The sequence below is a fragment of the Molothrus ater genome, chromosome 9 (genome assembly GCF_012460135.2).
Source record: "Molothrus ater isolate BHLD 08-10-18 breed brown headed cowbird chromosome 9, BPBGC_Mater_1.1, whole genome shotgun sequence".
In the NCBI taxonomy this organism is placed as follows: domain Eukaryota; kingdom Metazoa; phylum Chordata; class Aves; order Passeriformes; family Icteridae; genus Molothrus; species Molothrus ater.
Window position 1 is genome coordinate 25,911,608 of NC_050486.2, and position 13,808 is coordinate 25,925,415.

At 42.3% G+C, this 13,808-nt stretch overlaps 1 protein-coding gene across 1 annotated transcript in view; it reads right to left on the bottom strand.

The window, feature by feature from the left end:
- Window positions 1-562: 562 nt before the first annotated feature.
- The window catches only part of GLIS1 (GLIS family zinc finger 1), a 180,122-nt gene continuing 166,876 nt past the window's right edge, over window positions 563-13,808 (bottom strand). Inside the window, exons 8-10 of the mRNA XM_054515791.1 lie at window positions 8,945-9,129; window positions 3,404-3,571; window positions 563-1,002 (exon numbers count right to left, since the gene is read on the bottom strand). Of these exons, the coding sequence (XP_054371766.1) occupies window positions 866-1,002; window positions 3,404-3,571; window positions 8,945-9,129 (490 nt within the window). The 3' untranslated portion in view covers window positions 563-865. The remainder of the gene's footprint in view (window positions 1,003-3,403; window positions 3,572-8,944; window positions 9,130-13,808) is intronic.

Below are 13,808 nucleotides of genomic sequence, written 5' to 3' on the forward strand. Positions count from 1 at the left end.
TGTAAATGAGAACTTTTTTCCCAGTTAGTTTTCCCTGAGTGTTCTCCCCGAGCGCTGTGGGACACTTCAGGAGCTCAGCTCCAAGAGACCTGCTGGGCACACACTGGGGCACCTGGCCCTGAGCAGGATGTGCCTCCCAGGAATCCTCACTATGCTGGAAGTGCAGCCACAGTGACAGGGAACCAAACAACTGCAGGTTCCACTGGAAGCCCCTTGGTTTTCCTCCCATACATGTGGGCTGTTTTAATGTCACAGTGACTGAGATGTCACTGCTTTGTTAAAATCCCTCACAGACATGTTAAGAATGCAGTATCAGGGAGCCCAATGGTGTTAAGAAATGACAGTACACTTGTTTCCAGTTTTTAATGCTTTCTTGTAAAACTGAAAATACAAAACCAGCTGAGCAAATGTAGATCTTTATATACATGAGGTCTCTGATTAAAAAAATCCTTTTAGTTAAAAAAAAAAAAGAAAAAAGGGAAGACCGAACCAACAAGTTAAATGAAAACTGATTAAAGGGAACAACATTCTCAAATTGAAGCATACTTTCCAGGAAGGAAAATATCTTCTTTACAAGTTTATTATATAACTTACATTTACACTTTACTGAGAGAACTTACAAAACAAGCTGCTTGAAATGCTCCTCATTCCCTTAAAGCATGAATTTCAAAGTGCCACAGCAAAGGAACAGGTTCCAATATTATCTTATACAGACTATTCATGTATAAAATGGTTTGGTAAATGTGAGGTGTTCATTTAAATGAGCACATATAGGGATACAGACTAAATAAAAGTACTGAACAACACCTTTGTTATTACATACGCAGTTATAGGTATAATAAAGGAAACAAGGCCAGCACTGCTCTTAGGTATCTGTGTAGATGGAAGGAATGTGATTCAAGCAGTGATCAAAGGCACTGTTCTGGAAGAATCCATTTTCATCCGTTCCATTGGAGACCATGTCTTCAGATACACACTGGGCCTCAGAGATGCCCTCGTAGCCTGGAGAGGGACAAGGACACGGACACGAGTTAGTGCCATGGTGCACGAGAGGAGGGAGGCACAGCCTGGGGCCCAGCAGGACAGCTCAGCACAGTGGTAATGGAAGGACAGCAGTGCTCAGCATCAAAGCCTTGCCAGGAGAAGCTCAGTTTCCAGTGGGTGTTTGTGTCATCATGGCTGGTGCTCCCATTCGTTTCTGGGCAAAGACTCAGAGCAGGGCTCTCTTGGGACTCAGTCATTATCTGAACAGGACATCAAAACAATGAGTGGGCAATGATCCTACTAAGTATGCACTAGAAGTGATGCAGTCCTCTTGGTTTGGGTTTTTCCTTTTAATAGCACTTTGAAAAAATATTCCATGTGTCTCCCAGCTGCTCTTAAGATGCAGGAGAATTCTGGATCCTACATTTATTGGCTCTCCACATAGTGCAGGTCTGAGGAAGCTTGGCTGGGGCAGGTCAGGCTCCCAGGACATATGGAAAGAGCTGTGAACCTCAGCCCACCAAAGCCCACCAGCCCAAGCTGGTTGCTGCTTGCCAGGCTACCAGAAAGCCATGGCAGGAGGGGAGAATTTCTCTGTCCTTCTTTCATAATGCCAAACTTCCACAGCTATTACAAACCTCCTGAGCTGCACATCCCCGTGGAAAGGAGCAGGTTTGCCATTCTACCAAACGCTACTGCATTTATTGCCTACACAAAGGACATGAAAATTTCCTATTGTGACCCACTATAGCCTGCTTTTGCAACTGGCCAGCCAAGGCCCACATGCACATTTTCATTTCACTGCAGGAAAACCTGTCCACTTCATTGTGGCTATTTTACTGTTGTGTGTGTTTTTATTATTTGAGATCAAATTCTCTACTTACTTACATTTCTGCATTTTCCTATAACTTATTAATTTACTGTTGGTTTACAGGTCAGATTCTGCTGTCTGCAGAAATCTGGCACACAGTGAATGTCCAGAGGTTCTGGAGGATGACCTCAGCATGTTTATCTGTGTCAGGCCAAGTGGAGTGACCAGTATTTTGCTAAGTTTTGTGAGTGTTTATGTTATGTTAATTTCTATTTGATGAGCCTGTATACAGGGTGGATACAGAACCACAGATGGATAAAACCCAAGATAAGCATACACCCCAGAAATCATTATTAGATTCCAGATAGAGTAAACTATCCAAAGTCCTGAACAGAAAATAAAAATTTATTGACTGTTAATGTGATTCATGGAACAGCTGTTTGCCAGTCACATTGGGCATTCCTGCGAGATGAGATCTCATTTAATATTAATGGTGCTATAAAAGCCTGAAAAAAATTAATGCATAGCCTTGATGAATCTTGCAAACCTGAATGGTTCTATTTTACACACCAAAAGATGAGATATATATATTTCATACATGTTTATGTTTCAGCCTTTTAAGTATCTGCATGCCTCAATAACCACTCTAAAAACAAAAATACTAAACAGAAACATTTCATGATAGTTTAGGCCCAGACAGAAAAATCAACTGTTGTTGAAATTGGTGTCTTGCCACAGTATTATTCTTTACTGCTACAATTTCTTTTGGAAAGTTTATTTAGTCTGTTCTTTAAATATTGCAGGCTGTCAATCTAAGCTTGAAATTTGATGTTAACATGAAAAAACCCTATGTTTTAGTAATATCAAACTTATGAGTAACACTAAAGAATTCAAAGTTGAAGTTGAAACTTCATCCTAAATGTTTCCCTTGTGTTGGTTACTGATGCATGCACTTCCCAGAATGGAACAGCAGACAAATGCGTGCACACTTGCTCTGAACAGAGTCTCCTTTAATACAAAACAAACAGGAAAGTCAACTCTAATTTTGTGGTCTGACTCAGGCCCCAATTCAAAAAGCACTTAAACATATGTTTTCAGTATTGCCCTTAACCAAGGTGCCCTCCTGAGTGCAGACATGAAGAGAACTTTCTTGCAGATATATAAGATTGCAGCAAATGTTTGTGCTTTATGGCTCTGACAATACTCATGTTTTGTTTGATTTCAGCAATTCTGTCAATTATTAATTTTAAAGATAGAAAAAAAAACCCTAAAATATTGAAGTACTATTACAAAAGCTTTCCTGAGCACACCTGAAATGTGCAATTCACAGACCACACAAAAAATGCAGGCAGTGCCTTGCCAGCTCTCCTGAAGGTGGGTGTTGCCTATGGCATCCAGCAGAATGGAAGAGACTTTGTCTCAGTCAAATACAGCAGGATTTAAAGAAACAATTTGTTTTCCTTCTGGGGTTTTTATAGATGAAAATTAATTTCAGGGCTATTTTTTATACAAACATGTTTTTGTCATAACATTGAAAATAAAATGTGTTCTTTGCCCCTCCTGCTACAAATATCATATGGATAATTCCTTATAGGTGGAATAAATTACCTGTTGAAGCTAAAGGTGCATTGAGTATGTGATAGCCATTCTGCCTCAGAGGATTGAAGCAATGGGATTCCCCTGTGAGCACATCACTGCTGACAGACTGGTCCATTGTTCTGTAGCAATCTCCGTAGTGGAAACAGTTCTGTATGGAGTGAAAGCTGCCTTGGTAACCTGAAAGCAGATATTGCACACTTCAATTCAATTCAATTCAATCCTTCAATTCAATCCTGCAGTGGTACTACCTCCACTTCTGTCACAGCATTTCATTACTGTTGGGGGCTTTAGTTCCTCAGTTTTAACTTTGGAAAAATGATCATCCTGTTCTGTAAGGTGCAGTTACAGAAGAGCTGCATCAGACTCAGTCCCACAAGGTGCTGTGGAATGTGATCCCCATCAAGGAAAAATCTCAAGGATGGGCTTCATTTCAAGCCATAGATCAGCTGAACACAGTCAGCAGCATCCTTGGATCCAAGGTAGGTAGTGACCCCTCCACTGGATCAGGTCCAGGATGCTCAGCTCCTAAGGGAATGTCTCTGTAACAAATCACTGTTAATTTAAATACAACAATGCAATATTTAAATAAATAGCACTGCTTTGTTTTCAGTTAAGTCTTTTCCCATCCAGTGTGTGTGCTGTGCACTGCTGGAGACAGCACTGTTTGTCTGAAACACCTTCACAAGTTCCTCAAACTTCTTTCCCAGACTGTTCTTGATTCAAAGGAACCCCCTTTCACTGGACACAGGGGACCACAGTGTGCAGGCAATGACCTGGAAGTGCAGGACTGACTCCAGATACTTGTCAGGTGAAGACTGAGTTCAACCAGAGGCTCTCCTGCTTCTGGAAAGTGCTGAGATAGATCTGTATGGTCTCTGCTTGCCTCAGTCATTCTGCTTTTGGGGCATGTTTGACTTTCATCCTCCACATATCCAACATTCTTAGATCCTGGGTTTTTTCCCCAAGTATTGTATTATCAGTACCCAGCAGTTTGGGTTTTGCCATCAGAAGTTGTGAATGAGTTGTAGACAACAAAAGAAGACATTTAACAGTAAAGGGCAAATGAATTGCTTAGGAAGGAATTTTGCAATTTATAAGTTGTTCCAACATCCTAAAAAATTGTAATTTGTTCCCAGAAGGATGATCTCAAAGTGTGTCACGATATTTAAACCAACCATGGCCTGATTTAATTCTCTTCCCTCCGCCTGCCTCAATAAGCTCTTCCTTATTCTGGGTGCAATGCACACTAACTGCACATTTCTGTCAGCTGCCCATTTTCCTGCCTTCTCTGAAACGATTCTCCTTCCCTTAAATGCAACTGAAGTCAACCAAATTAAGCCTAAAGTCTAGCAGAACGTGCCTCAGGATTTTCCTCTAATTGCCAGAAAAAAATAAGGAGTTGTCTTTTTTCCCTCAGTCTTACAGAGAGTGGAACATTTCCTCAGGAACTCCTGCAGGAGCTCGGGGCAGTTCAGTGGATCCCAGTCCCAGCCACGTTTCCCCGTTTCCAGCTGACAGCTCGGCCCCACTGACAGCAGAGACCCACCCTGCTGGGCAGCCTGTGCTGCTCTTCAGTCTGTTTGCTCAGAAATTAAATCCCTGTGCCTGTCCCCAGAGCAGCTGGGGCTATCTGGGGTGAATTGTGAGCAGTTCCTGCAGTGTGCAAGCTCTCTCCTGTTCAGTAAGATCTCCCACACTTCTCTGTGTTTTCCCTCTACTACCAAAGTCTGACCAAGCAGACAATACCAGGCAAAGCTCAGGGTCTGGTCACTTCATATTTCCTAAGTTAGCAATAAATAAGGCCAAGTGAGGCAATTCTTGAGTAGAAATGCAATCAACTCATTGAGTGGTGAAAGATTTGCTCTGAAGGTTCCCAGTTTAAGATGTGCTTTGGCAGAATCTGTGAGGATTAGATGCTGAATTTCTTGAGAACGTATGATCCACTACAAAATACCTAAATTGTTGAGGTCCACAATTAGGGAAGTCCTAATGGCTGACTCTTAGATGAAGACACTACACAGTCTGTACCAAGGCTGCTCGTATTTGCTGCTATGGCAAAGGCAGCCCAAAAATGTGGAAAGCTGAGCATTAAATGATGCATGTCCTTCCTTGGAACAAACAGCCTGCCACCTCTATTTGCTGCTGGAGAGTCTGGCTCAAAGAACCAAGGAGCTCTTATGAGAGGTAGCACAGCCCTCTTTTGATGTGGTTTTAGGTACAGTGAGTTATTGACTGGCTTTGAAACTTATCCTTTCTGTTTACAAAACAAACTCCTCACTGTAAGCCTTCTTAAAATACATCCTTTTGAGATGAGCAGTGGAAGAAAGAGACACTTGTCTTCAAAGGAGGCTCAACTGGTTGCAGAGAACACTTAGATGCATTGCTAGAGAAAAAAAAAAATGAACCTTTTCCAGAATGTCTGCTACAGACATCACTTCTAGGGAAGGCATGACGTGTATTTTCTGTGTCCCTGTAACTGCTGTCCTTCCCTTGTGCTCCCAGGCCTGCCTTTGTTACATCAATTAAAAATCTTCATGATCTACAGAGCTGGCACAGTGGCTTAGAAAAGCAGAGAGCAGCCAAGCATGACAGAACTGGATTGAAACTAGTTGGATCCAGGGTTTTCCCAAGACCTGTGGGGAAAGGTTATTTTGAAGTGTTTGAGTTACACTGTCTGGAAATACCTGAAGCAGAGAACTGCCTCAGAATCAGTCTGGAAAAGAACTGCCATGAGCAATGAAATCCTCTTTTGGATTGCAGTGTTTATCCCTCAGCACCACTGTGAGATAATCTGAGAAGGCAGAGGGAAAAGTGTTCCTGGAACCACCCAGTGGCGAGGGGGGTGTAGGAAAATCCTGGTGCTCCTGCACTGCTGACTTCACCAGGAGCTGATTCCTGCCAAGTGCTCCACAGAGAGATACAGAGAAATGCACCTTCCCTGTTCTAACCTGCCTGCAAGGTGGGGGAAATGCAGGCATGAAACTAAAGAAGATACATGGAATGAGGAAGGGAAAGGGTGCAGCAGGAGCACGAGTCAGATAGAACAAAGCATCACACTAAAAATGGGATTTCTGACCCTTTGGGTTCACTGCATTTAGCTGTGGTTCCTTTACATTTCTTTAAATGCTTCACTGAGAAAATATGGGGAATTAAAATATGATTAAAATCCTATAACCAAGTGTTGGGTTAACAGCCACATATGGTTGATTAAACTAAACAGGGAGCATTTTTCCAAGTTCTTAAAAAATGCTCCCTTCAGTGGTTAAAATACAAAGTAAGCAAGAAGGCTGGTCCAGTGCAGACATCCCTGCTCCTTCTAGAGTGCAAATCTGTAGTACCAACTTGGCAATAAGTGTTTCACCAATATTTTTTTTGCCACATGGATTTCAGGTTTTCCTTCAGTTTTGATTTAAATCAAGAATTTTCTGAGGTTATTTTCAAGTGAAGAATTTACTAAATGCCCTGTCAGTTTAAATGATCACTGTTAAATGTTTTATGTACAGTAGATGTAGAAATGTAACAGTTCATAAAGGAATAAACTGAGTTCCAAACATAACATTTAGTTAAAATTTTGCTTTGAAATAATTTGTGGCAGAAAAGCTGCACTTAGCCACTTCACACAGTGCACTGGCTGCCTCTGCTTCTCTAAGGCACAGCCTAGAAAACTTCAAGCAGCTTTAAAACGAATGATGTAATGAGCAAATAATTGGAATATGGCTATTAAATGCCATCTTGTTATGTCATGTCATTTACATGTATTTGCAAATAAATCTCAGCTTTTCAAATTCCATAAAATTTCTGACAAGAAATCATGTCAGGTATAAATAACTACAGGATTCCATTGCCTGCCAAATTCTTTCAGCATGTAATGATTTCCATGTGATCTTACTACAGCTAGGTTAAAACATATAAATAATGTCAGCTTGTTCTTTCATTATCAATATTTCTGCTACCAGCCTGATGAAGCTGCCATCTCCTAAAAATTCCACATCCACACTGTTTATGTGCTTCTGTACAGATGCCTGGTTCTACACTAAGTTTATGTGGTGTACCTTTTTTTGGCAAAAATTCAAAACCCCCAAATTATTACAGATTCCATTAGAAAATGTGCTATTAATGAACTGAGAGGCAAAAAAATAAAAAGTAGAGCAAGTACAGCTAAGTACAGGTTACAGATAATTGGTTTCAAAGGCTGCTAATCAAAACTGATTTTGGAATGACCATTTCCATAATTAATTTATAATAATACTTCAACATTTGGCCAAAGTGGAAAATTATTGCTTTTTCAAAACCACATGACATAACACTTAGAAAGCAACAATTCATTCAAAAGGAAATGTGGTTTTCTTAAGGAATAAAGTCAATTTATTTAAGTGGTTCAAAACTTGTTCTGTCTATGCATTTGTTTCTGCCGTAGTAATGAGCTGCTAAACTTTCCTCTTGTGGCTTGTAGTTATTTAGCTCATTATAGCAACATAATCATATATCATTATATGCTATCATAAATCTGCCACTTCTCCCTTACAGAGTTAATCTTTTTAAATTGAATAATCTGTTGAGCATCAGGTTGAGTTAGTTTTTCCTTCAGCACAAATCATTAAATATAATGCGCTTTAACTTTCCAGACTAAGCCTTTCCAAGCAAAGAGCAAAAACACTGCTCAGAGACCGAGGGGCAGAGGGAACTGCCGGGATACCCAACCCCATCCCAGCTGGGAGCTGCTCACGGGTTTGTGCTCAGGCTCTTGCAAGCAGACAGATGTCCTGCACACTTCTTTATTGGGAATATTTACCACATTTTAGCAGCTCGCCATCTGGATTGCAGAACAGATTTCTGAAATATGCAAGCTCCTGTTACTGGAAGAATCTGTGATAATAATATCTCTTCCTAATTTGTGCCTCAAAAATTTCAGGAACATTAATTAGTTCCCACAGCAGAACTCCAGAATAGGTATGTAAGCTCCCAATTAAAAAGGCTGAGTAATTTAGAACAAAAAATGTTTTAAATTAAGCTGTGGGACAGCTGCTTACTGCTCCCATTCCTGTCCTCGAGTCCCACAGGCACTCTACAGTTGTACAGAGTGCATTTACATGTTACTGTATAACGTAAAACAAGCCAAACTTCCAAATAATAAATGAAAAAACGTTTGCTTTCTTTGTCTAATTCCATGTCTCGTGCATGACTATGGAGTGGACAGAGCAGGACACTGCCAAGGAGTGCCTCAGCCCATGTTTTGGGGACTGGATGGCTCTTGCAAGGTCACTCAGGCTGGATGACCAGTCAGGGGAGGTGCATGGCCAGCAGCCTTCTACTGAAGCACCTGAATAAATACAATTAATCTGCTGTAGGAACAGCTTTCCCCATTATGATGACATATCACAGCATGGACCTGTCTTAAAATTTCCATCTGTATGTATCAATCCAATTTAAAAACTGGAGTGCCCACTGAAATGCTGACACTATTACCCAAATACGAAAAAGCAAAATAAATTCTTTCTCTCCAGCTAGAAATTAGAAAAGCTGCAAAAAACAAAAAGAGGGAAGAGTTACCTTGAGATCCCTGCTGTACAGACTGGTTGGGAAATGGGGCGTACGGTGTATTTGGTATCCCAGAAAACTGCTGCCCGGTGGGTGACTGGCTGTGGGATGATGGAGAGCCGTGTTTCTGCAAGAGGGAAGGTGGGACTAAAGCTTTCAGGGGGCTGACAAGTGGAGAGATTATGTTGGGAGCAAGCCTAGAAAAAGAAAATACAGAAAAACTTCACATATCACATCATAATAAAACAAAATGAAATACTTGTATGAGCTATTTCTTTAATGGCCAAACTATAGAGAAGTCTGTTTTGCGGGTACAAATTATATTGAAAAAAAGAACAACAATGCAGTGCTACCTACAGATATTTGCTAGGAGGCAAGAGAGTCAGACAAGGAATTCTGTTCCTTTACACTGACTTCCTGCACTTGCCATAATTGCCAGATCAAAATGATACCACTCCTTGGTGAGCAACTTAAACACAGCTCCATTTGATTTAGAACTTTGTGAGCTGAGATACATGTCTAGAAACAGAAGTCGAAAATGTAGCTGGAAGGGGTAAATGCAAGTGAATTGTTTAAGTGCCTTCATAGCTGTAACAGGGTCAAGCTGCAGCCAAGACAAAGAAAAGCATTCATTTCACTCTGCAGATGAGCAAAGAGTGGATCTCCCACAGCTGTGACAAGGGGCCCTGTGCTCCACAGCCCAGGGGTGCCCCTGTCAAACAGCACAGGCAGCATGGGGAGCTCTCAGTACCCTCTCTGCTGCCTCCAGAGCTTTTGCTAAAGCTGAGAAGGACCTCTTTGAGCAGCACAAGAACCTTCAGATGCTGCAAAATCCACCTCACTGTCCGAGAGCCACCCTGTGGAAACTTCCCAGCTACAGAACCCGAGGAAAATAAAATAAAACAACCTCTGCAGGTTGTAATAGATGTCACCAAGCTGGAAAAAAATACTGAGCACAAACCGTTGGACGCAGACAAAAATTAACTAAATAAAAACTCCAGTCTCTCACTGGTGTCTTCCTCTACCCCTGCACAAGCTGTTCAAACACCGTAAAGCATCATTTCACAGCACAGCTTCTTGGAGCAGTTGGACTGACCCTGGGAGCAAGGCTGGGCTCCAGTGAGGGCTAAGCACTGCATCAGAGTGTGCAAGAGGTAAACAGAGGGGAACTGTGAATAAATGCTGACAACAGCTTAACCAAATTTAACATGAGAGGCACAGGAACGCTGCCAAATGCTGTCACAGTGACACTGTAAATATTAGAAGGGGTTTAAATCAACCAATCCAAGCCCATCCTATGCTCAGATAAGTCCATCTCCCAAAACAAGGAAGCAAGACCTATAATACAAACTATGAAGACTGAATCTCCCCAAACTAAACTGCGGAATTAAGCTAGTGTTGTTAAATGGGTGAAGGCAAGGATATTTTCAAGTTAAATAGCAAGAACTAGAAAACTGTCACTGATATATCATCTGAAAAATCCTTTCCTTAGGATTTTTCCTCCTGAGAAGCCAAGAGGCCTCAGGAACAAAATGTAAACAATGGTTATCTGCTGCTGTGGAATGCAACAGGTGGATCTGGCATTGGTCTCATGTGGTTGTTTCTCATTAATGGCCAATCACAGTCAGCTGGCTTGGACTCTCTGTCCGAGACACAAGCCTTTGTTACCATTCTTTCTTTTCTATTCTTAGCTAGCCTTCTGATGAAATCCTTTCTTCTATTCTTTTAGTATAGTTTTAATTTAATATTTATCATAAAATAATAAATCAAGCCTTCTGAAACATGGAGTCAGATGCTCATCTCTTCTCTCATCCTTGGACCCCTGTGAACACAGTCACAGAAAACAATTTTCTTTTGTGAGAAAGATACTCTCTCCAGTAAGTGCTGATCAGTAATATGTAAAATAAAGAGGGCTACTGTCAAATTAAAGGAGCCAACATGTAAGGAGAAAAATATCCTATTTGTTCTGGTTTGGAAAAGGCTGCAGAGGTGCCAAAAAGGGACCGGGGATGCCGGGGTTCCCTGTGCTCCTCCCAGCTCAGGGACCAAGCGCTCCCTAGGGCCGCCACCGGCCCCTGCTCCGGCACACAGCCACAGGGACATCGCCCTCCACCCGCCAGCAACGCTCCCAGAGGCCTGGAAATGCTTCTATCTGAAAGGAGATTAAAAAGATGGCAGTTGTTTTCCTTGGAAAGATAATAGCTAAAGGACTCATGATAGTGACATTTATATGGGTAATGACCACACACACATTTAAAAGAGAAACAAAAGATGTACTAAAAACTCCAATGCCGGGATGAGCCAGAAACCAGTGCCGGGATGAGCCAGAAACCACTGTGAATAGGGGAGGGAAATGCTGCTGGGGAGCCAGTCCTCTGCAACTGCCTGTGTTGGGTTTCCTCTGCCTGCTCTTGGAATGTCTTGTCCCGGCTACTGCTGGGAAAGGCAGCACCCCATAGAGACCTGCCGGGCTGCTCCGAGTGCTTTGTTAGATGGGCCATCGTGTTTCTAAATTCTATGCAATCATGCTGCTTTGTCGAATAAAAATGGTACACTTAGGTATCCAGCTGTGGGAATACTGAAAATCCCAGCTTCCCTACCCAGTTTAACTACTCCCAGAGGCTACTTAAATCTTAACCATGGGAGAAGAATTTAAGTTTTTATTGTTATTTTTAAAGCGATGTTTGTCCCCACTCACACTCTTGCATTCCTGTTTTTCCTGTGTGTGAGCTCAACAGGGTTTGTGCCTCGAAACCTTTGAGATGAGTGTTCGAGGGTGGAGAGGTCCCCTGCAAGGCCAGAGGGGTGCAGGCCCTGCTCCAGCTGGGAATGCTGAGAGTGTGTGGAGCTGCCAGCCCGGCTGCCCCGGTGCTGGAGCTCAGCAAACATTGCTGGCTGTGGGCAGCTGTATCCTAGGAGCAGGAACCTGAGCTGAAACCCTGACAGCTCTGGGGAACACTTGAGCATCGCTGCCTCCTCTGCATCAAGAGACTTTCACAGAGCTGAGCAGTTCACCATAAAAATCTGCTACGTTCTGCTCGAGCTGTCCCAACAAGGAATTTCCTGGAAGTTAAGGCACAGTTTTCAACTAGCAAAGAACTTTGCTCAGCAGAAAAATCTGGCTGTGTTAGCACAAGCGGCCAACATGGAGATCTGTGTCCTTAAAATATTCATCACAATCCCTACAGCTCAAGCTGGTCCCTAAAATATTACTCTGTGTGTGTGTGTGCATGTGTGAATGTGCTCTGGCACACTCAAGGGGAGATTGTCATCAGCCAAACTGTCCAGTCTCCAGCGCTGTGTTTTTAATTCTCTCCTCAGTATCTGCCTACTAATTCGGTTGCTGCGATACTCAGGTTGTTAAAAGAGGAGGAATCACTCCTGATACAAATTAAACAGATAATGCATTCAAGCCTAAAAGGTGATGCCTTCTGTGTGGAAGACGAAACACTGAAAGACTTAGAGCAGGAACTCAGCTGGATACACTAAAATTCCCAGGCAGCAGCTCAGGCATGTGTGTTTCAATAACTAATAGCCTGCACATTTCCTGTTAATACTGTACTACAACCACAGTTTGCTTTGGTTTGGAAAGTAATAATAAATATATACCATATATTTTACCTTAATTGTAACTTGCATAATTCAGTAAATTTGCAGGTCCTTTGGGGCCTTTTAATATATATCTCTGCCTATATATAGCTGTATTTAAAGAGATATAAATACTCTCACAGGCATGAAAAAAAATCCATATCCTTCCTTAATTCATTACATTTGAGGGCTCCTGGCTCTATGGAGTATTTCTGTTGAGGGCCATACAAGGGTGTGATGTGGGAGCCTCCTCTCACCCTGTCCAAGACACAGGAGCAACAGGACACGCACCACGGAGAGAAGGAGCTTGGCTGGAAACAAAAGGAACATTCTGCTCACACAGCATGCCCTGGCCTGTGCCATTCACAGCCACAGGAGCCACAGAATCAAACAAAATACCTATTTTTTTAACAAGGGACTGAATAATTTAATGGCCAAAACCAACATTTGCATGCTAAGCGAGGGGTAATCACATCTTGTGCCTCAGGATGTAAAGTGATCGCCCATGGAGGAGGAGGGGAATTCTGCTCTCTTCACTCACCACAGCTCAGGGTGACTGACCATGCACTGGGGCCTTTTCCAGTTCCCCTGAAGCACCACTGGAGGATGGTGCTGGAGATGGAATTCCTGTCTGAGGGAGCTGGGATTGCAGGGCCAACACTGCCTCTGAGGAGGCATCAGCAGGCAGTCAAGGAAAAGGACTACTCAGAAAAATCCTATGTGATTCACACACACAACCAAAAGGGAACTTTGGGAATAACTGAGCCTAACTCAGTAACCACCTTGTCCGTGGCACTGTGCACATTTCTGCACCAACACTGTCTGAAAATGCTCCACAGCCCTTCCCACAGGAACTCCTGCAGTCAATGGGATTCTACCCACAAAGAATCATGAAACCAAGTGGCAGTCATGGACAACAAACCAGTTCCTCAGCTCCACTGGAAAGCATTTGTCACATCAATGGAAATACTCAGAAATCTTGGTCCTAACAGAAGGACTTTTTAAAAGGGAAAATTAAAAGTCAAAACATAGAAAAACATTCATCTTCCCCTCACTTTCTAAGTGCATACCCTAGGAATCTCAACCAGAAATCCCACTGAAACTTTTTATAAACTTTCTTGTGATCATGCTTTAACAAAAAATTTTGGATGGTGAAAGTTTATATTAAATTGTAAGTAAGGCCTGTGTGAGGGAGCTACCTGTGTATGCCATGAGCCAGCAGTGACCTACAGAAAACACACCTAAAGGCACCATGACTTTGCTTTAGAATTATTGATCCTGTCTGCAC